Below are 23464 nucleotides of genomic sequence, written 5' to 3' on the forward strand. Positions count from 1 at the left end.
CCTGCTGATTTCTGGCATGTTTCAGGTATTTATAAAAGCATTCATTTTTGTATTTAAAGCCATTATTCTTCACAGCATTTGCGTTCCTTCTACCTACCAAATGCAATACAACAGGCTTCCCCTCTACTCCAATTACATAAATCTATAAATAGCTCTTCCTAAAGGTACTCTAATTAGAAAGTTTACTAGTGAAGCTGTGTTTCCTCTCCCACTCCAAAAAAAAAAGCCCAAACAAGATCATATTTTCATCCCATGAATGGGAGCATTTTATTTCTATTATTCATTATTCTGCTTTTCAGGATAACCTAGAAAACTACATCTCACCACATTTAGTCTGATCAAAAGAAGGCAAGCATGCAGTTTGTGCTTACAACAAAAATGCAGAAGAGAAATAAACAGAAAATGCTAGAGTCCTCTTAAAATACAGGTACTTTCCACACCACACATTTGAAATATCAATCAGGAAAGTATCAAGAGCAATTATCCTGCCTTCTGTTAATTCCAGTCTTAATCTTCCCCTGAAGTAACAGAACAGCTAGGAATTACAAGAGAGGTCTTCTGAAAAGAATATGAAATTCCTCTGTGAAATCTCAAACCTGATTAATGACTCCTTTATTAAGCCAGCCTACAAGCCAGAATTGTGTAAGATTTCCTCTTAAAGACAGCTTCTGCCTGCAGTTGTCTCAATGACAGTGCCCACAGTTGATATAAATCCAGAGAGCAGCACTGGTCTCAGTAATTGTTCAGTGCAAAGTGCAGACATTTTTCTTGAACAGAACCAAAGGCAATGTGTTAACATGTAATCTTCAAATTTATTGAATAGTAAGTTACTATCACCAGTTAAAAGATAAAAGCAATCTTTGCCAAAGCCTCTGCACCACCCAAAACATTACAAATCATGCTAAGCCTTGCTCAACAGTGTTTCTTTGTAATAATTAAGTACTCTAAACATACCCTTGTTTGTGGGGAATAGGAAATGGTGGCTTTAAATTATAATCTGCTGGCAGTGACAATGACAGACTAGTGTTTGGGCCCTCTTTAGGGAAAATTAACAATGTTTCAAAGAGAACAAGACAGAGAAACAGGAAGAAAGAAGAGGGTAAAAAGTTCATTTAAACAAAAAGGCCATTTGCAGTGCTGGGGGAAAAAAAAATCACGTAATCAATAAGAAATCAATTTTCCAGCTCTCCTCGACTAAGGAAATCCATCCAAGGGAAAAAATTAAGGCTGTTATCACTACAACTAAAAGGTGGGGTTTTTTCCTCATCATTCTCTGAAATTAATACTTACAGCAGTACTTTATCATAGAATGCTGGGGGAACATCTTCCCTTTAGATGAAAACTACCACATTCAAAAAAAATTGTTTGTGCAGAGATTAACTTGAAGGAAGAACACGAGACAACACCAGAGCAATGCATTTTTTTTTTTTTTGGCACGTTAGAATTGTAAAGGGAAGGAACAGCCATTTTGTTACACGGAAACATGTCCCCATCATTTCATCAATGAGGAATATGGGGCAACCAAAACAAATATGGGTAGCTACTACCATCTGAAATCTGAGTGATAACACAAAGCACATTATAGCAGCAAACATGCACAGAATGTAAGCTCCTATTTTGTAGATTTTCATCTGTTTTCATCTAGAAGAAGCCTAGTGCATATTCAGCCAGAACAAATAGGGTATTCCTGGAATGAGAGATGTACTAGTGGATTATCTTTCATTCACCTCAAAAAAAACCCCAAACCAGAGTTGATCATGAATATGGACAGTATACTAGCTACTATCAGGCCAAAACAATTCTGTTTTTCAATGCAGAACAGCAGGGAGTGGTGTCAATCAGGAGGACAACTGAAGCTCATTAATATCAAGTCAGAACATGATCAACTTACATCAGTAGCTTAAAATATTTTCTTCTCAAATTATTTTAGTTTATATGCACATTGTAGGTGAACTTTCAACTTTGAGACAGGCAGGTGGAAAAGCTTTTCAGCCTTTCCCCAAAAACCGCTCCACTGTTTCCACAGTGAAGGTCGTTTGAGTTCCTGTCAAAATGAAAATATTTTCCATTCTCTCTCCACCTCATCCTGAAAACTCCAAAAAACAGTAAATGTAAAAGATTAAAAATGAAAGGAAACAATTGAGGGACTTAACTTTAAAGCTTTTTTTAACATTTATTTCTTCTTGCTTGTCCTATTTAGCAGAAAAAGAACACTAACTGGCAAAACCACCAAGAAATAATGGTTTGCTGTTAGGAACTTGCTTTCCCAAAGCCTTAGCTGAGTTCACCCTGACTTTAAGAATAGTCTTAGCACTTCTGAAAAGCCACAACTCAATACATTGCTTAAATCAGGTATAAGACCCAAGTAGAAACCACAGCATTATCCACAGAGGGCAACAGACAGAATGGACAAAAGATCATTTCTTTAGTTCCTAGAGAACACAGCCCAAACCCTTTTCCAGGAACCTAAACAAAATGTTTTACACTCAACACAACTAAGCAAACAAAACCATGTGAAATTAATTTGGTTAAAATATTGCATGTTATTACAAAGCTATCAGTCTTCATAAGACCACAGTAAATTAAAACACGGTGTGACTCTTGCAAAGTAACACTGAAGTTATACTTGAACTTAGGGAGAATTTAAATTCTTTTCAAAGTCTTACGTCACCTGGATTAGCCCTTACTTCACCACCTCAACTCCAAAGAGCATTTATTTGTAAACAAAAAGCTTAGGGCTTTTCATATTTAGTATTCACAAAGCTTTTGCTCTTTTTTTCCTACAGATCTTTCCTTTTTCAACCACAAACAGTAAGTTCAGTAACAGTAAGCGAACATTAATGAGGAAAAAAGTCTACTTTTTACCCTGCAAAATCAACATTATATAAATAGATGCAAGAAATTACTTCCACAGCATGCTGTTTTCATCCTAATTTTCAGTTTTTTCAAATCTAAACTAAGTAGGATCTCAATGAAGAGAGAGAATTCAAGCTTAATGCTGGCGATCAAAAAAGAATTTGCACCAGCTTTCTAGGAAGGAGCACTAAATAACAGGCTACAGGTTATTCAGCTGAATGGGCTCTCACCTGTAAATAATAAGACTGTGTTCATTTCTTCACTAATGGATACATAGATGCAAATTTTATAATAATCACTGGATCATGAAATGGATTTCTGTTCTTAGCCATCTAGCCAAATGTGACCTGAGAACAAACTTCCCTAGAATCTTCCCACAAATTTATAGGAAGTTCTTCCAAAAATCGCAAGGACAGAAATCACTGCTCCTGACAATGCGTATGCTGAGACAGACAGTACCCTGGTGGTGAGCTCACCATCTCCAGCGAGAACCAAGGGAATATGAACACCTGCACCAGGCATTTGAACTAAAGGCCTTTCACTACTGGAGAAATACTGAGTTTTAAATTAAGAAGAGACATACAGCACCACATCATCTGCTTATCATTTGGGTGGGATCTTGTTAGCCAGCATGTTATGCCATGCCTTTTGCGTCTTCCCTATTTCTCATGGGAAACAGCATGAGCATAGTCTCATACTATTGTAGTATCTATAATCTATATGTATCTTCTAGTATACACAGTGTGAGTATAGTCTCATAGTAAAGCTTGTAATCCTCATACTAAGTCTGAAGTCTGAATTAGGTCCTAAGTACTACCTTGTCCACCAGTAAAAGCAACATATTTCTGGAAATATCCAGAAACGTATGCTTCAGGAACTGAAGCTTTTAAAACTTAGCAATCCCTAAGCTTCAGGATCTTCCAGAATCAGGCAATAACTGAATGCAGATTTTGGAGTCTTATCAGCGTCCCTTTTGTATCCAAGTGTTCTGTGTACCCTTCTAAGTAGTCTGTATCTGTATCTTTAATTTAAGAAAAAATTGCATGCAGTTGGAAATAGTTCATAATGTTCTTTTTCAAGTTACAATTTACTTAACATTAGAAGGGCTCCCTAGGTCTCTTACTGGTAGACATTCCATCTTAATTCAATTTCTTATTACAGAAAGCAATCTCACTGAAGCATTCTAACTGAAGCATTAACTGCTAGAAATTATACATGTGGTCACTGCATTAGAAAAATCTGCCGCTGAGGTAAACATTGTCTGAACACAAGAAAACATCAATAAAATTGCCAGAAACAGACCTGAAGCTCTGCCACAACTTTCCCCCACACACACTCCACACACTAGGAAGGAACTGGTTGCTTTCTGAAATAGTATTGAAGCAAGTCTTGGCCATAACTTGCTAGACCGACGAGTTTTATGTTTCACTGCAGACATTCCACACTGCCACATCAACGGGGTTTAAATCCATGTTTAAGTCCAATTCTTACTGTCTAAAAAAATCTGATTATCAACTCAGATAGAACATCACTTTGCATTTAACATGTTTAAGCAGCCAAAATGGGACTTGACATGGTGTGATCACAAATATATTCATACAAAGTATAGAACCAAAATATTTACAGAATATTTGCAAGACCTTCACCTTTGTAAAATGAAAATAGCAACAAATAAGAATCTCATCTTAAAAAAAGCTTCAGACACATTGCTGTGTTACTGATTTGGAAAAAGCCTCAAAGTTTGAAGCTGGTGAGAAGAGGACAAAAGAAGAGGCAGAGAGGAGCTACTGTTACTAGACAGCAACTGAGACTGAACAGTTGTGGTCTAACCTATGTTTGACTGAACACTGGCTAAGGAACTGACACTAGTAGTGAATTGTTAGCACGCAGTCACTGATTTCCTGCTTATTGAAAGTGATAGACAAGCTTACAATCTCCAGCTAGTAGTTAAATACAATTTCTATTTCTTATCTTAATGGAATAAATTGTCAACATAAAAATACACAAAAATATTTTTATCTATTACACAGTTTGGTTCAAGGAGGAGAGAAAAATTCTCATATAAAGAGAATGATGTCCCTGAAACTATCTGTAAGTGCTTAAGTAAAACTAGCAACCGTGTATATGATTTCCCTTATCCAAGTATTATAAAAATAATCCTGGCCACGCTTCACACATCATACTAGGCTTTTTCCTGACCTGAGCAGCTGAAAACATAAAAATGGGAGGCATTTTAGCCTTCAGAGGAAGTTTATCGCACCAAACATAGCAGTGAGGTTGGAACAGTGACTGTGAAGCTGGCTGGCTGTAGGGGCCTGAATTTTTGCTATCGTCTAAGCTGATGCTACAGCTATTAAAAAGACAATGTTCACAGAAAATTATAAAGAACTGTCATTCAGTGGTTGCAAAACCTTCATCATGGTACTAACAATACGTTGAGGCCCCAGGAGGAATGGGTCCTGGGGCTGAGATACATAAGCGAGACTGGCAGCAGTGGCATGGGAAAACTAGTTATATTGAACTGGAAAAACATGCAGATATTGGTACTAGTCCACTATGTTGCGTGACTTCAGCAGAGAAGGCCACATCAGGCATCCAGAGTCAGCATTACAAACATCCCAGAAAGCTGACAGACAAGGGAGGTAGCCTACCTCTGCGTAAAGCTTTCTGTAACAGGTAAGCTCTGGACAGCTTCCGTAGGGGCTCTAAGCAAAGGACAGCAATGATCACCTAGTTTTGTTGGTCTTGAGCCCATGTTAAAATGCACCTAGATTCAAGTGAATTATTTTTTGCCTGCAGCATGATTTTTCCCTGTGTATGATACCGCCTCCAGAATTAACCCTTCTAATTTTTCAAAATGAAATAGGTATTCTACTTCCCATTTTGATATTATCTTTTAAAAAAGGACTACTTAAACAATCCAGAAGAGCAAGGAGAGAGATTATTAACATTAATAAACCACATTAATTTATTCTGAATTCTTCAGGTATATGGATAAATGTTTGTACTAACGACACAAAAATTCATTTTGCATAAAGCTGTAAGCTTCATATAGAAAATGACGGTTCTGATCAAAAGGACAATAGTTGAGATTTGATTTAGAGGGTTTGGGGGTGGGGTGAAATGAGAGGGGGAGAAGGTAGGTGGAAGAAAGTTTGAGAGAAAAGCAAAAAATGTCTAAGTAGCAAAACCATTTTCTGGAGCTCGGGAATTCCTTTTTCACTAGTCTGAACAACAGAGACAAAGTCCAGACAGGCTTGGCTGTAAGAGAGGGCACGCTAAAAGCTTTAAGATACATAAAACATTAAAAGCAGTGTCCTCACAGAAAAATAATACTTTCCAGACTAAATCCATTTTTATGACAATAGTTTTGATTTAATAAGCTTTTTTCTTTATCTCATTCTCTGTAAGTTCAGTTTAAATTAAATTTACTCCAACAATTTATAACTCTCTATAATTTTCAGTCACATACAAAGTATTTTGGTATGTTTTTTAATTTTTAATACAATAAAATCAAGGTAACTGTCTGGCTTCTTGAGATACAGTATACACTTAAAATTTTAGGACCATTTCTGAAGTTTTCATAAAAATATTTTAATTGTCTAGTAGTTGAACAGTTACAGGACCACAGGGGTAGGTTTAGGAAGAAGAGTAGAATATTATTCTCCATTTTAGTTGAGAATTAAAAATCTACTGACAACATGTTTTTTCGGATTTTTGTAAAGCAGAAACCTAATATAATATGTTTAAGAGGTACATAACTATTTTGTCAAATGCACTGTAAATGCCTTTATGGTAGTACATATAACCTGAAGTTTTATTAATATGAAACAGTTCAAGTCTGAAAAGGTGACACAAGAGAGGACCACATTTGCCATAGATGCTGGGTGCAAGATTTAATTAGGCACTGAAGAGATTCTACTGAGTTCTGAAATGATGGTTAGGATCACCCCTCTAAAATTATACACTTTATGCACGGTATGTCAACAGCTCAACTTACATATTCACCATATGTCTCCTGTGCTGGAGGTGGTGGAAGGGGCCGGTAGCCTGCAGGTGGAGGTACTCCTCTTGCTCTGGGTGCTAGAAGTCCACGGCTACGACTAACTGGTCCTCTACTGGGAGGCACTCCTCTGGGTGCTGGTGCCCCTCTCGGTACTCCTGCTGGTGGTGGAGGCACACCCCCACGGCCCCTGTGAATACATGGATCACTTACCATTAAATACTACACCCTTGGCTTCCCTTCCAACAGCTCCCTCCCCTACATCATGACAATTTTGCTTTGCTACAGCCAGAAAAAGTCTAAAAGGTTTATAGTTTGCCATTTTTCTGTACACTTGAATCCAATTACACACCTTATGCAATAAATGCAGAAAGATACAAACTAGACATGTGATTCAGTCATGAGCTTCTCACTAGCTTGAGCCATTCTCGCATAGACATAGGCACCCAAACCAATTTGCTGGAATCAGTCAACTTCACTAGAATTTGACTTAATAGTATGTGAAATCACAATCATAGAATAACAGGTTAATTTGAAGCTGTCAGGCTATATCGTACTCAAACCCTGCAGAGAGGAATCAGTTGCAACTCCCTTCTGATTGCATGCAAGCTTCTAAATGCAACCCAAAGACCACACCGCATGCAAGAGATTGAGTGGGTCAAAAAAATTACATTTTCTTCTGGTTCTAAAGAAGGTATTTCTAGGTGTTGTAGGAAACATTCAGACATGTATTAATGTGCAGGGTGATTATAGGATATAACCTGATGTTCTCTATGTATTTAAGAACAAGGAGTAACAGTATATTTGCTTTTAAAGTTCTGAAAGAATGATAAACATTAACTTGCATTCCATTATTTTGGACATTTAACATATGGATGAAAAATCTGAGACCTAAACCAGAAAAATCTTGAAAAATATTTAATCCATTTAGAGGTGGCCTTCCCCCCCCAACCTCCCTATAATAAAGGGAGAAACTTAGAGGTACAATCTGTGAGATATTTGCATAATTTATGCTCTTTTTAAAAACAGGATGTCTAAAACATTGCTAATAGACATCTCCTTTTTAAAGGAGATTATCTCACCCCATGGAGGTTCTGAGGAATTCACACCCTTATTGTATACTGTAACAGATACATAGAAGAAAACAAACAAGCACAACCTCTACACTACCTTTCTACCTATTAAGCCATCATCTAGTTGATCTCAAGTGTAGTAGTTGAGTGAAAATACTCTGTCCTGCTTAAACAATATTATAAAGTAAAATTCAGATCTGGCCTTAAGATCTCCTATGCCATTTCAAATAATTCATATAATTTATCATTGGTAAACTTATCAGAAAAAAATATAATCATTTTATCACAAATAATTACTATTTGAAAAATTGCATCACTAAATGAAGAATGCAAAAATGTAAATACTTGATACAATCAGGATAGATTTTATTAATATTAATAACTGATCAAAACACAGTCACAAAGTATTTTAAACAAGCCTAGAGAGTAAGTGATTTAAAACTGTGCTTATTACTTGGTTTTGGCTAATCTGTAGAATGCCTCCTCAGGACAGGGTACCAGCTGCTTATTTGACTTCATTGTAGTGGGGGCAGGGGTGAGCAGTGATGTTCCCAGACACAGCCTGCTGAAGTAATATAAAGAAATAGCAAATGTGACACTTTCCAAGTGAAGCCAAAGAAAGGGACATGAACCTACTGGCATAGACAATAGTCAATACCAAGTAAAAAAAAAGTCAGTAAAAAGATTCAAGAATCACTAGCTACAATCTTCGTGGCATCCTTCAGACAGGGTGCAAGTGAAAGCAGCAGAAAGTGGGACATGCTGAAAAACATGGAAAAAACATTTGAGGGAGGGAAAAAAGTACAGTTTTTAGAGCCAGCACAGATTTATTCTTGAAAAGTAATTAGAACACCAGATCCACATGATGAGAAGGTCTTTCTGCATTTCAAAAACAGTTAATAGGACTGGAGTGGCAATAGGTGGGAAATCATCTTTCTCCTGTATTAGGAGACCATTTACATGCTTATTTTAAGAGTTACTATGGGAAGAATAAACAATCTGAGATGTATTATACCACTCGGATGGTTACTGCACCAGGCTGGAGGAGACTAGGAAGGTGCAGAGATAGGAAACCCAGTAACAGGAGAGTTCAGTTACCACCATGGTGATTTGAATTGTATCAGGGTACGATGCTAAGAGCATATTTTTAGAAACTGTAAATTTTTATTTCATTAAGAAGTTACCTAGCAACTAAAGAAGTTTAACATGAACAATTAACAGAAACTGACTCAAAATATCAAGGAACCACTTGATAGGAACCTTTGCAAAACCAACAAATCAGTTCTGGTATTACTTAATTTCAAAAAAGTCAGCTATATAAATTATGTTTAAAAATATTTAAAGGAGTAAAATATATATACACACTATGGGAAGACATTCAGGTAAGTCCCATGGGAAGTCAGAGCAAATACACAATTGTCAGAAAAAGCTTCAAAAAGGGCAAAAGGAGCTCAGTAAGGCTAGAACAGCAGTGTAAGGAGAGGTATTAAGAGAGCTATCACTTAAAAAGCTGAACTTGTCTCTAACCTCAAAGGACAAATGCTAATAAAGCAAATGTAAAATACTCAGAAAAGCAGGTCAGAGATAATACAAAGAATTTGTAGACAGCCTAAAAAAAAAAAGTCCTTCAAACATTCTCAAGTTGGGAAACCTGCCAGAGCGAGGCCAAATCAGTGATGTACAATAAGATATGTATACCTTAAGGTTTTTTGCTACACAATCAAGAAAGACTGGACAAGGTTCTCATGGTAGAGCCCTTCCTTACAGGGAATGCATTGGATGGTGCCGCCAACTGTCTTCAAGACAAATTACAGAACAAAAGGGACAAAGAAAAGTAATTGCACTATCTTTCTATAAACTACAACAGGAGTTCAGATGCCTAGGTCTTTAATCTGTAGCTGCAAACCAACCTGAATGTCAAGGGAAGGAAAATGGCAAATAACCCAGCAGTAAACCATACGAGGGAAACTTGGAAGTTAATACCTACGCACATGTATGAATTTATATATCCTAACATCATACAAAGTAATAGGTTCTGTGCTTTCACTACCTACAGAACATCTATAGTTAAGATTGGCCCAGTGGTAAAAAACAAATATAATTTTAGAAAATACAAGAAGAGAACAAAGAAAACTTGGTTACCTGACTGTGTGTATTCACAGTCCTGTTTCCCAATTTGGAAAGAACATAAAAGAACTGATATAGTTTCTGATACACTTCCCAAGATGACCAACAGTATACAACAGTTTACATACAAGGAACAATTAAGTAGATTAAGGCACTTCATACTACAAATGACAACTGAGGATGACAGAATCCAACAGAAACATTAAAGGAATGGAGAAGGCTGAGGGGTGCCCTCACAGCAGTCTACACCTTCCTCAAGGCAGGCAGTGGAGGAGGAGACACTGATCTCCTCTTTGGTGACCAGCAACAGGACACAAGGAAATGGGCTGAAACTGCATCAGGGGAAGTTCAGGTTGGACATTAGTAAAAGGTTCTTCACCGAGAGGGTGGCCTGTCACTGGGACAGGCTCCCCAGGGAAGCGGTCACAGCACCAAGCCTGTCAGAGTAAAAGGAGCATCTGGATGGTGCTCTAAGTCATATGGGTTAGTTTTAGGTAGTCCTGTAAGGAACAGGGCATTGGACTCAATGAACCTTATGGGTCCCTTCCAACTTGAAATATTCTGACTGTTCCTATGAAATGTGATCACTGAATGACAGAACATATGAGCTTTGAAGGGACTGCTGGAAGTTATTTGATGCAACCTCCTGCTCAAGCAGGGCCACCTAAAACCAGTTACCTAGAACCATGTCCAGGTGGGTTTTTTTTTTTAATGTCTCCCAGGATGGAGACTCCACCACCTCTCTGGGCAACATGTGCCAGTATCCTGTCACTGGGCACCAGTGAAAAGAGCCTTCTCTTTTCTAGGCTGATCAGTCCCAGCTCTCAGGCTTTCCTCATAGGAGAGGTGTTCCATGCCCTTTATCATCTTTGTGGCCGTTAGCTGAACTCTCTGTAGTATGTGTCCATATCCCTCTTGTACTGGGGAGCCAGGAATGGATACAGAACTCCAGGTGTGGTCTCACCAGTGATGCATAGAGGGGAAAGATCACCTCCCTCCACCTGCAAGCAACACTAAGGATACCATTAGTCATCTTCACAGCAATTGCACATTGCTGGCTCACATTCAACTCTGTGTCCACCCAGGTCCTTTTCTGTCAAGCTGTTTTCCAGCTGGGTGGCCTCCAGCATATATTGGTGCATGGGATTGTTCTTCCCCAGGGTGCATGACTTTGCACTTCCCCTTATTGAGCTTCACACAGTTCCTGTCAGTCCATTTCTCCAGCCCACTGAGGTCCTTCTGGATGGCAGCACACTCTGGCATATCACCCACTACTCCCAGTTCAGTGTCACCTGCCAACTTGCCAAGGTACACTCTGCCCCATCATCCAGATCATTAATGAAGTTAAACAGGACTGGACCCAGTATTGACCCCCTGGGGTACACCACTTGTTACTTGCTTCCAGCTGGACTTTGTACCACTAATCACCACTATCCAGGCCTAGTCATTCAGCTAAATTTCAATTCACCTGTCTCCTCATCCAGCCCATACACCAACCATTTCTCTATGAGGATCTTATGGGAGACAGCTTTCCTGAAGTCACAGCAGACAATATCCACTGCTCTCCCCTTACCCACTAGGCCAGGCACTTTGTCATAGAATGCTATCATGTTGATCAAGCATGACTTCCCATTATGAATACATTTACTACTCTGATGATCTCATCATTTATGTGCCTAGAAATGGTTTCCAGGATTAGTTGTTCTATCACCTTCCCAGGGATCCAGGTGAGGCCAACCAGGCTATAGTTCACCAGGTCCTCCTTGCCGTTTCTGAAGGTATCCATCTGCTTCTCAAGCTCTCTAAAGAAACTGCACAGAGGGTCTTTGCTCTACCCTTTTTCTTCTAGAACTGTCAATTCAAAAGCCTTGGTACATCTGCTAGCATTTAGATTAATTCTTCTACTTATTTCATCCAAATCAAGACATCTCATCTCTGTTCTATAACATTCACAGAGATATCTTACCATCAAATCAAATTCATCATGGCTCCTAGTCCCTCCAAGTGTTTCACTGCTGGCTTCTTTGACCAAGGACATCATTCTGCAGGCCAAGTTTCAGCTGCCATCACCAACTCTCCTTGTCTTTGCAGAGAGCCTACAGCCTATTTTTTACTTTATAAGAACACTTAAAATAACCTTTGAATTCAAATTGCAACAAAAATTATTTGGCATAGATTTCAGGTGACATCAAAACTTTTAAGACAATGAAGGGCTCCTCTCTTACTCAGATATTCAGTTATGCTAACTGAGGGTTTAGGGAAGTAGGTTTTGAAACTTTCTGGAGCATCAGTGATTTGATACCAAATTCCCATTTATTTTAATTAAAATTACGGCACATTTGTTCAACTAACTATGAAAGAACCTAGGTTCAAGTACATAACTCATGGTTTCACTACAAGCAGCAGAACTCTGGAAATAGATTTTCCTTTTGATAAAGAAAACTGCTATATTAACCCTCAATCAGAATGCTTCTGAATCTGAAATTTCATCAGTCCAATACATTTCCTTGCCTGTTAGCCCGCTTAATCCTTCCACTATTTATTATAGAAGTACAAAGATATTTTTCTTCTATATGCCACAAAGCATTATCCCCAAACCTTGAAAGTTATGTTATCAAAACTCATTTGTCAGCACATGTCAGCCTTGACTACCTACTTGTACTCCGAAATAAAAGGGTCTTTTTGCCTTTATTTTCCCTCCTCATTACCATGCTCTCATCTCATTCCCTTTCAGAAGTCTTTTGAACATCCTCTCCACCCCAGTGCCTATAAAAACATCTTTTACAGTATTGAGATTGCCAATATCTCCAGGCTAATGGTGTACACATACAGCCACTGAACTCCCCCGCCCCCATATTTGTCTTCAAACTTCTTGTGTACTTTGATTGTGTAAGTACTTTGAAACAGAGTTAATGTGCCTTATTTTCAGGACACCTTAAATAAAAAGGTCCTTGACTGTGATCCTTCAGATTCGTGATACTGCAAATACACAAGTACTGAAGCATCACAGGAGACATTAGTGTTTGGTTGGGTGTTTTTACTACATTTCTGAGAAAGACTACTCTTCTGAATCTTACATCAGTATGCTATCCATATGGAATCTCATAGAATTCCTCAGACAAGGGAAATCCTGCTCCTTAAGTACATATTAACTTTATACTAAACACTGTAGTAGTTAAATAGACAGTACTTGAACATACACAGTAAATCCTATCTCCTGGCCAGGTGCTATTATCATCACCTCCAGACATGCTCCAAAACCAAAATGATCATCTATATACTTGAGACCACTGAATCCTACCCTCAACGAAATATTTTACTGCCCTAAACCAGATTACTATGGCTATGTGAGAAAATCTGAAATCTCCATTTCATCTTTATTATGAATTTGGTTTTGATTTTGCTGAATTTACTCATCTGGCAGTAGTGAGTCCAGTGAATGAAGTTAACCCTTCCTCACTAAAGGCACAGGTAGTTATTTATACTGTGTACTATGAGAGGAAAAAATAAGAATAAGAAGTGAGGCACTTAATTTCTATAAAGTATATCATAAATACATTAGAGAATCAATTACAAAATGCAGTGCTTAAGTAATATTTTAACTGCACACTAAGGTACACTTCTGGGGGCCTTTCACAGAAGTGTTAGAATGTGCTAGTGTGATTTGTAAATGCAGTATAGTAATTACAGAAGATAATTTTGACATCTAAGAACCCCAGAAGTGTACCTTACAGTGTGCAGTTAAAATATTACTTAAGCACTGCATTTTGTAATTAATTGCCCACTGTTGAATAAAGAGCTTAATGTGTGAAAAAAAATTCTGAAGAAAATCTAGTACCACTCAGAACCACATTATATTATGTTGGACTCAGAATATTTGTTCACAGTTACTAATCTAATCCCTGATGGCCACTAAAATAGTGTTTTACCAACTCATCCAATTTAAAGACATCCATATAAAACTACTTAAACACTTCCTCTTTGGCCTTTATTACCAGTAATTTTTTTACATATTTGCTTTATAGTAGTCCCATAGAGTTTCTAGGATTTGTTTCCAGCAAACCAAGTTATTGCCCTTGACCATAGCAGGCATAGTGTCTAGCCTACAATCCCTTCCAACTTCCTTAAGCAACAGGTGGACTTTCTTACCTTCTCATTTATCACTTTCTTCTCTCTAGTATTGCACTGATATTTGCTTCAAGTTTCTCCTTTCACTGGATGACTGAGTTGAAGTTAACACTGACTATGAAATCACAACTGGAGTCAGTTCACAGCTTTCCTTCACTTTGAGTGAAAGAACAAAAATTAGATGAGTTTGTGATATGAATCTTTTCAGTATCTCACCTCCATAAGGGGAAGTAAATAAGAATAGCTTAAAATAAAAAATACTTGTGAAATTTAGGATCAGTTCCCACACTATTATTCAGTGAGGAAACATGGAATTCTTTACTTTTAGCATTCTCAGTTCCATACATCTGCAGGGATTTAAACTGTTCAATAAATTGATGTAACAAATTTTATTACAAAATGTTGATATATACATTATCTTCCTTTGAGCACAGCCACCTACAGTCAATGTTCCTCAAACAGTGAATGTTTTTATTCAGGTTTTATCTTAGACAACAGGTCTGTTAATTTTCAGATATTTTAAAGTGTCAGCACCAAAATACTGAACTTTGATATCTGGATACCATCAGACAGAGCTAGGATTCCTGCCTTTTTTTTAAATGAGAGTCACCATTACCATTAACACTTATGCAAGTTTTATTTCAAATTTTCATTTGGAAACAGTAATATGTATGTTCATGTTTCAATTTTGTGAAAAATGGGAGATTTATCACAAGGATAAACAAACGGAACACCCTGAACAATACTTGCCTTTGTCAAGGATCCTGGACTGCCTTTACCAAATATTTTTTGTGCTACAGAATGTTTTGCAGTACACTACCTACATGTTCTCCACAAAAAATTATACTTCAAAAAAAGAAACCAGTTGATTCCAGATATATGACAGGAATAACTTAAGTTTGATCTGGTGACTAACAGTAGAAGTTGTGAACACATTACAGCAGTGATCCACATCACCTCACATTACTTCTGACATTAGACAGCAAATTCTAACCTACAACTTCTGTAACAGTTTTATCTCCAGAGTGACAGTCATTCAACCACTAGGATCCCAGCCATGCATACACTGAAATATGAAAAAGAAAACAATAAACAGCGAAGTAAACCCACAATTTCATGCAAGCATAAACCAGAATTTTGCTATTTCTTTAGACTAATCCTACATGTTGGTTTTTGAAGAAATTACTTTCTCCTCCCCTCATCTTAGTGAAACCAAAATACCTTCTTTCAAATACAGTTCCTCTCAATCTGGACAGCGAACCCAACCAGCTCCCCCTTACTGTGGCCTTTAAATACTTAAGGGGGGCTGCTTCTAAGAAAGATTGAGAGAGACTTTTCACCAGGGCCTCTAGTGACAGAACAAGGGGCAAATGTTTTAAACTGAAAGACAGTAGATTTAGATTGGACATAAGGAAGAAATTCCCTGGAGGTGGTGGGATACTGGAACAGGTTGCCCAGAGAAGCTGTGGATGTCCCCTCCCTGGAATTGTTCAGGGCCAGGTTGGATGAGGCTTTGACCAACCTAATCCAGAAGAATATGTCCCTTCCCATGGTGGGGGGTGGTGGTGGTAGTAGACTAGATGATCAATAAAAATCCCTTCCAACCCAAACCATTCTATGATTCTCACAATGATATATAGCTAAGTGACATAAATTGGTTCCCCCAAACACACCAAGGTAGATTTACCCGTATTTTTAGGCTTACTATTATCGTCCTCTAGAATTTCACTTTTTGCAATATATCTTAATTTGTGTCAGAATTGAATGATCCTTAAATCCTGTTTTTATTTATTTGTAAAATAGAAATGTGACTTTTAGAGAGAAGAAATACTACTTTATTTGCAAAATGTCCTTAGAGGTGTACACTAACACATGTTAACACATGTTTATTTGCAGTGTTTAGTCAGAAGTCTCAGTTCACATTTCAGTATTATCATTTATATTGCACCAATTCAGTGTGGGAATTCAAATGCATTAAAAAAAACACTGATCCCAAAAGAGGTACATCTAGCTACACACTATAGCAGCATCACATTAAACATCAGTGATTCGCTAAACTTGCTAGTACAAATTAAAAAGTAACTGGTATGATCCTTCATTTTATGTAGTCGCCTCCAAAAAACATTTATTAGTATCAGTTTACAAGAAAAACAAAGGAATGAAATCCAGACTTTCACCAGGAAAAGATGCTCATGTCCCTTCTCTTGTTGCACAGAAGTAGATACTACCTAAAGAGGTTAAGTGCTCAGCATAAACGTCACAAAAAAAAAAAGAAGTGTTGTAATTACATCTGAAGGTCATTAACAGTATTAGGATGAAGGAAAAAAAATAGGGGCAAGAGGGCAGAAGAAAGCAGCTATATGCCCAAGATCAATGATGATCAAAGCGTATTCCTAAAGGGAAAGCTCAAAACACACACAAACACTTTTACAGCAAATTCCATCCACTCACCCCAAAATCTTACTTGGCTCTAGAATCAAAAAATTCAGTCAAGAAAATCTGAAATAAGCCAGAAATAGCAGAACAAAAAGTTACTAAGCCACAACCATTAAGAAATTACTTACCATATACAGGAATACCTGTACACAAGCTAGGATTTTGTATGCAAGCACAACAAATCTATTGTTTTCTACATAGTAAAATTTTGGTATGGAGCTAAACATACACATAACAAGTCTTCTTAAAAGAAGGCACTTGATAAGATGCATTATCTCCAGTCTCAACATGTCTGATAAGGAGTAAAAAAAGGCATAAATTAGTACTTTAAGTGAAACTATTCAGGAATAAAGGCTATTCAGTAAAACTATTCAGGCTTAAAAAAACTTAAGAACTTAAACAGTCAATTATTGCATCCTCACAGGATGTTTCATGTTTCAAGGTCAATATCTCAAAAATGTTCTACAGACCATAAAGAGAGGTTAGGATTGAGGTTTTAGACTTCATTTTACAAGTCTTCTCAAGCTTTGCTTCAACCTCTCCTGGATCTCAGGGATGCCTGCTATTAAAACTGTTTTATTTAACATCTATATAAGGAAGAAATTCTTTACAATGAGGGTGGTGAAACACTGGAACAGGTTGCCCAGAGAGGTAGTGGAGGCCCCATCCCTGGAAACATTCAAGGCCAGGTTGGATGGGGCTCTGAGCAACCTGATCTAGTTAGCAGTGTCCCTGCTCACTGTAGGGGGGTTGGACTAGATGACCACTAGTGGTCCCTTCCAACCCTAAACATTCTATGATTCTATGAACACTAAGACAAAGCCTTTAACAAAGCCTTCCTTCAACAAAAGTATTACTCACTGAAATCAATTTGTGCTACAAAAAGAGTCAGAGTATTGCAACTGAGTTTGAGATCTTTAACTCAATGGCTGTAGCATCTCAGTAGCAATGACATTAAGTTTCACTCAAGGAATGTTATGCTAACAGAGCACTTCAATTTGAAGGGAAAGTCTTGGAGTTTAAGATAAGCTTTAAGGTAAGGACAAGTCAAACAAGCCAACAACCTTCCAGTTTTCTTTAGAACACAAAAAGGGAGATGACAAATACAATTTTTAGCCATCTTATCCAAATCAAATGCTAACATTTACCCTCAAGACACTTCAGTAATTGTAGGCCAATAGGATGAAGGGCTTTGTGAGCTACCTAACGGTATTTAAGTCTTGTATAAAATGCAGCGTTGAAAAAATAATTTACTAAAATCCAGAGGATGGAACTAGTGATGTTAGAAATTCAGGACTGTGAAGAGTTAATTATGCATGCATGTGCTATATACTGGTAGTGGAAAGTAAGTATCAAACTTTGATGGTAAGATCAGACCAAACTTCTGTATCACAAACACTAGCTTAAGGACATATGAAAACATGAAATAGAACTGAGTACAGTACTCACTGTACTAAGCCTCTGTAGCAGAGTTGTTACAGGCATCTACGGGAAAGAATTAGCAAAAAACCAATCTCCAAAATCAAATGAGATCTCCAACTTGCAAGCACTTTCATATGGCTGATTACAGTGCTAAAGAAGTGAACCTTGGTATATAATTACCACTACTCTGAACAACATTAAAATCAAGAAGCAGAATAGACAGCATAAGAACAAAAGTTTGTTGATTTAGAAAAAATAATTACATTTTTACAGGACAAAACCAAAATTCTCTAAATTAAGATTCATTCTGCATTGCATTTGCAATCGTTATTGCAGGATACATGTAAACAGATCTGTATAAACAGAATAATTCCTCAGTGCTTTTTCTTCCAACATGCTTAATCTGAGTTAAAACACTTCAGAATATTATTTTGAAATTATTGTTTAAAGCTGAAATGTAAGTTTCAAGCTTTCATTAATAAGCACCATAACCACAACTGAAGGGAAATAGTTCACCGTAGAAAACAGGTACACTTAGTTGCTGCAGCCACAATCTCTGTGCTGTACCAGGAATGGTTAATGCACTTTATTTAGTTTGTTTTCACAGTTTAGGACTCAAAGGAGTTGAAGCTGTCACCTCAGTACTGCAAGGAAGATAGGGGATGCTAGAGTAAAAAATAAAACATCTCCTGTGTCGAAGAAAAATAAAGCAAAAGAAGCAGACTTGCCTATTCGCGACTTAAACAAAAGCCACTTTTTTATGAAGTGCCATTCAGATGAAACTAAATCCAAATTCCACCTCCAAAGCACTTTAACATTTTATCATGACAACAAAAACTCTGTGACACTGTAAAAGAGAATTTGTATATTCCATAAATTAGAGAAATAGCTCTGAAATCCATATGTCAATCAAGGAAAGACTGATTTACTAGTTTTTCAAAGCCATGAGCTCTGTAAGGTCATATACAGACCCTACATGCACCTAAGGAGCAAATGAAAGTTAGCAGTCAAGCAGGTGCTCACACAGCAAGACTGAACATCTTGTATTATGTGCATTGTTTCTTAACCTAGGCATCATTCAAGTTTAAGACAAATTTCAGCACCATTGTTAATTCAGCCTAAACTAATTTGACACCTTCAGTGAATCAAGATTGTTTCCCTTCTCTTTTGTTCATATTTTGGGAGTCCTTAATAAATTTTACTGTTGTACTCTGGGTGGGTTGTGTTTGAAGAGAGAAGCTTAAGATATGTACATTCCAATGAAATTCCACTGAAGCAGAGATACTTACCTGGTCAAAGCAGGAACTGGTACTCCTCTTGCTCGAATAGATGGCTTTCCACGAACTACTGGAACTTCTGCATTTTCTGAACCACCATTTAAATATGTTAATTCTTGAAGCTGTGCCTGTCTGATTTCATCGTTGTAATCCTAAAACAGGGGGACAGAGCAAGGAAAACACAAACTGTTCAACCACCAAGTCAGTATCAGCAAACACTGATCATGAAAGTTTCCTCTTAAAAAGTTGAACATCCCACTGGAAAAGTTTAATATGCAGAATAATCTCATAGGCATATTATCCAGTCAAAAATTCTAAAAGAGTTCTACGTATTAATGACAATTTTTGCTCAGGAATGGTTTTCTTTCCCATTGTGTATTACTGCCATGTAGCATTACCACTTAAAATGCCAATGTTAAAATGCTGTAGATAGAAGAAAACAACAATAAAACAATAAAAAAAAATCAAGGTCCATATTCTGAGCTGGTTTGTAGTTCCAGCTGTAGAATGATAGTGTGTTAAAAGCAGGAAAAATCCCATTGTCTGGTGTTGCAAAGCAGTAAAGAAGAAATACACTGAGAACAGCCCCTCAGGAAGAAGGAATAGATTATAGAAAGCTACAGTTTTAAAATCAGGAGTTAAAAGAATAAACAAGGAAATTCATTCAATACACATGTGCACTATTAGCTAATAAAAAGAGCTCAAAGATTTTCAATTCTGCAATAACAATATGCAAACAAGCTGAAGACACATGGCTTGTTTCTTTCGTGCAGAAATTCTCTCAAGGTCTATCGAAAAGAAACCTAAAGTTATTTAGATGAATTAATATGGTACTTCTAAAATACACAAGAGTTTTTTCAGGGACCTTGAGCCAACCTCCAAAACTAGCACATCACACAGGAATAAAATAGATGCAGCAATCAACTTCTGAGCTTTACATATTTTTCTATCATTTTTCCTCCACTTAAAGTGAGTCAAAGAATGCATCTGTAAAGGTGAAATCAGAAAAAATAAGTATGTTACTCAACATGTATACATACAAACTAAGTGTCAAAATGTTAATAAGAATGACATGATACTTCTGATATAACAGCTCTCATCTTCTGCAAGCCCTCCCATTTCAAAGGAGGAAGATTTGTTCAAATACCACCCATTTTACAATTCAATTACAAACCAGAGGATCTGCATCTTACTGGAAATCTGAGTTTATTACATTTATGCACTAGGCAGGTACCAAAAGACTGACAGGTAGCCTTGCATCAGGCAACTCATAGTTCTGCATTGGAAGGAGGCTGAAACTTCTATGATTCAAAGATCTCAGTTATCTTTGAAACATTCTGCTTCCCCTAGGCTTCCACAAACAGAAATAAGAAAAGTTTTCCTTTCCATGCCTTTTCTGAAGATAGACGGTGTTTAAGAAAAGTGGCACTATAAAGGCATTTTGTCCCAACCATCTTGAATAGGCCCTGGAATTCACCTCACAACTGCCCATTGACATCATCTTCTACTTAGCAGCAGAAATCAACCAGCAAACAAGGTGAGTCTGGAAGACCAAATCAACTGTTTCAAACTGTGTAATTGAAGCTCTTGAGAAACAGATTTCATTATAAAACAGCTTGGACCCACTACTCAGCCAAACCATCACAGGGAATGGAACAGAAACAGGCAATTGAATACTATTCTGGCCAACTATTGTACAGAAACTCACTTTATTTGTACTTTGTTGCTGGGCCAGAACTGGCTACAGATGCAAAATTCTATGCAAGGTATGTATGGAATAGAATTTCAGTCTTGAAACAAAATGCTAACGGATTGTTAAAACTGTGCCAAAAAATAATTAGGTCTCAAAGATCTGACATAGCATATGAGATGCCCTTTACAACTTTTCCACAAGACAACCTCCTCAGAACTGGGCTCCCAGAAAAATACCTTTGATCCTCATTTGATATTAGTATCACTTAATTTCTTAGAGACGTGCTTAGGTTGCTACTGTACGTGTTGGGCTCTTTTTATCCCTAACGATTTCTCATTTTCCTGAAGCATACTACTAGACATACCAGCAGCCTTAGCCACAGACAAGGCTTCACTGCACAAAGGCACAGAACAGAAAATACGGTCCTTATCACATACGCCAGAGGCAGCAGGGGGATGCAGAGTGAAGGGGCAGTACAAGGAAGCCACGATAAGCAGCGCTGTTAATCCATTAGACTCTGAAATAGATTCTTCAATTAAAAGTAACAGATCGTCAATTTATGAATACCCACTGCTGGAAAACAGCACACTTCACATCAAATTGAGGAGACAACAATCTCTTCCTCACCTAGAACACAAGACAGACATGGAAACCCTTTAGACTGCACTCCTCCGCTATACAGTTTAGGCAGAGGCAACACTCAAATTTCAGTCAAATGCTGTTGATTAATTCCAAGTGAACAGATGTACTCATTTTATGAATATTGCCCATCCTGATTTGACTACCGTCTTCTCTGAAGATGGAGGATCACAGAATCACAGAATCGTAAGGGTTGGAAGGGACCTCAGGAGATCATCTAGTCCAACCCCCCTGCTAAAGCAGGCTCACCTAGAGCACGCCACACAGGACTTCATCCAGGCGGGCTTTGAATATCTCCAGAGAAGGAGACTCCACAACCTCCCTGGGCAGCCTGTTCCAGTGCTCTGCCACCCTCAGAGTGAAGAAGTTCTTCCTCATATTCAACTGAAACTTCTTACATTTCAGTTTGCATCCATTGCCCCTAGTCCTGTCACTGGACACCACTGCAAACAGACTGCTTCCGTCCTCTTGACTTCCGCCCTTAAGATATTTGTATGCGTTGATGAGATCCCCTCTCAGTCTTCTCTTCTTCAGGCTGAACAAGCCCAACTCTCTCAGCCTTTCCTCATAGGGGAGGTGCTCCAGTCCCTTTATCATCCTAAATGTTTTCTTCTGTAGGAATGACTGCATCAAGATGCATGCAAGAGGTTTTCTCCCTACACAAGATTACTTCCATGGCCCAACTAAGCAACATTCTTTTAGATGTTACCTGCAATATTCACCCAGCCCTGATTAACACACTGGCAGCAGCTTTCCTTGGGATAACATGTAACTTAAGACTTATTCCGATTTATCATTCAAACTATTAGTAAAAGCTTTTTTTATTTAATGTTAGGACAGATTACTGCAAAACCCTATGCAGTTTTGCAAAACATCCAAGCGCATCAAGTGTAAGGTTTTGTACCTGGGAAAACCCAATCCAGGAGTGCAGCACAGACTGGGATCCCAGCTGGAGGGCAACACTGTGGAAAGGGAGCTGGGGGTCCTGGTGTACAGGAAGTTCAGTATGAGTGAACAGTGTGCTGCTGTGGCCAAGGCAGCCAATAGGATGCTGGGTTGTATCAAAAAGGGCATCACCAGCAGAGAGAAGTCATCATCCCACTCTACTCAGCACTTGTCAGGCCACATCTAGAATACTGTGTACAGTTCTGGTCCCCACTATACAAAAGAGAGTGGACAGGCTGGAGGGGGTCCAGTGAAGGGCCACCAAAATGATCAAAGGGCTAGGAAGCCTGCCATATGAGGACAGGCTGAGAGGACTGGGTTTGTTCAGCGTAGAGAAAGAGGCTTAGAGGGGATCTCATCACCACATATCAGTACCTAAGGGGCAGCTACAAGGAAGATGGAGGCTCCCTTTTTACAAGGAGTCACATGGAGACAACAAGGGGCAATGGACACAAGTTGTTCTTGGAGATTCCAATTGGATGTGAGGGAAATTTTTCACAATGAGAACAGTCAACCATTGGAATAATCTCCCCAAGGGAGTGGTTGACTGCCACATTGGACACTTCTAAGACTCAGCTGGACAGGGTGCTGGGCCATCTTGTCTAGACTGTGCTCTTGCCTAGAAAGGTTGACCAGACGATCCTTGAGGTCCCTTCCAACCTGGTATTCTATGATTCTGTGATCTTTATCCTGACAGTGAGCAACAGTTACCAGGTTTCCAGCCACCTTTATACACACACCTTACAGTTATTTGCCAGCTTGCTTAAAGAAAAGTGTGTGAGTTTCTAAAGCCCACCAGCTCTTCCAAATGCCATTAAATACTATTTCATCACCACAGGAGAAGGTGAGGCTTGAAGTACCTGGC

General features: G+C 38.1%; 1 protein-coding gene across 1 annotated transcript in view; it reads right to left on the reverse strand.

Annotated features, from left to right (window-relative positions):
- KHDRBS3 (KH RNA binding domain containing, signal transduction associated 3) overlaps positions 1-23464 on the reverse strand; it is a gene marked incomplete at its 5' end in the record, with an annotated part of 63034 nt that overhangs the window by 20812 nt on the left and 18758 nt on the right. Inside the window, 3 exons of the mRNA XM_035897498.1 lie at positions 6857-7049; positions 8387-8497; positions 19335-19474. Of these exons, the coding sequence (XP_035753391.1) occupies positions 6857-7049; positions 8387-8497; positions 19335-19474 (444 nt within the window). The remainder of the gene's footprint in view (positions 1-6856; positions 7050-8386; positions 8498-19334; positions 19475-23464) is intronic.

The sequence above is a fragment of the Egretta garzetta genome, unplaced genomic scaffold, assembly GCF_000687185.1.
Source record: "Egretta garzetta isolate BGI_Z169 unplaced genomic scaffold, ASM68718v1 scaffold167, whole genome shotgun sequence".
Classification (NCBI taxonomy): Eukaryota; Metazoa; Chordata; class Aves; order Pelecaniformes; family Ardeidae; genus Egretta; species Egretta garzetta.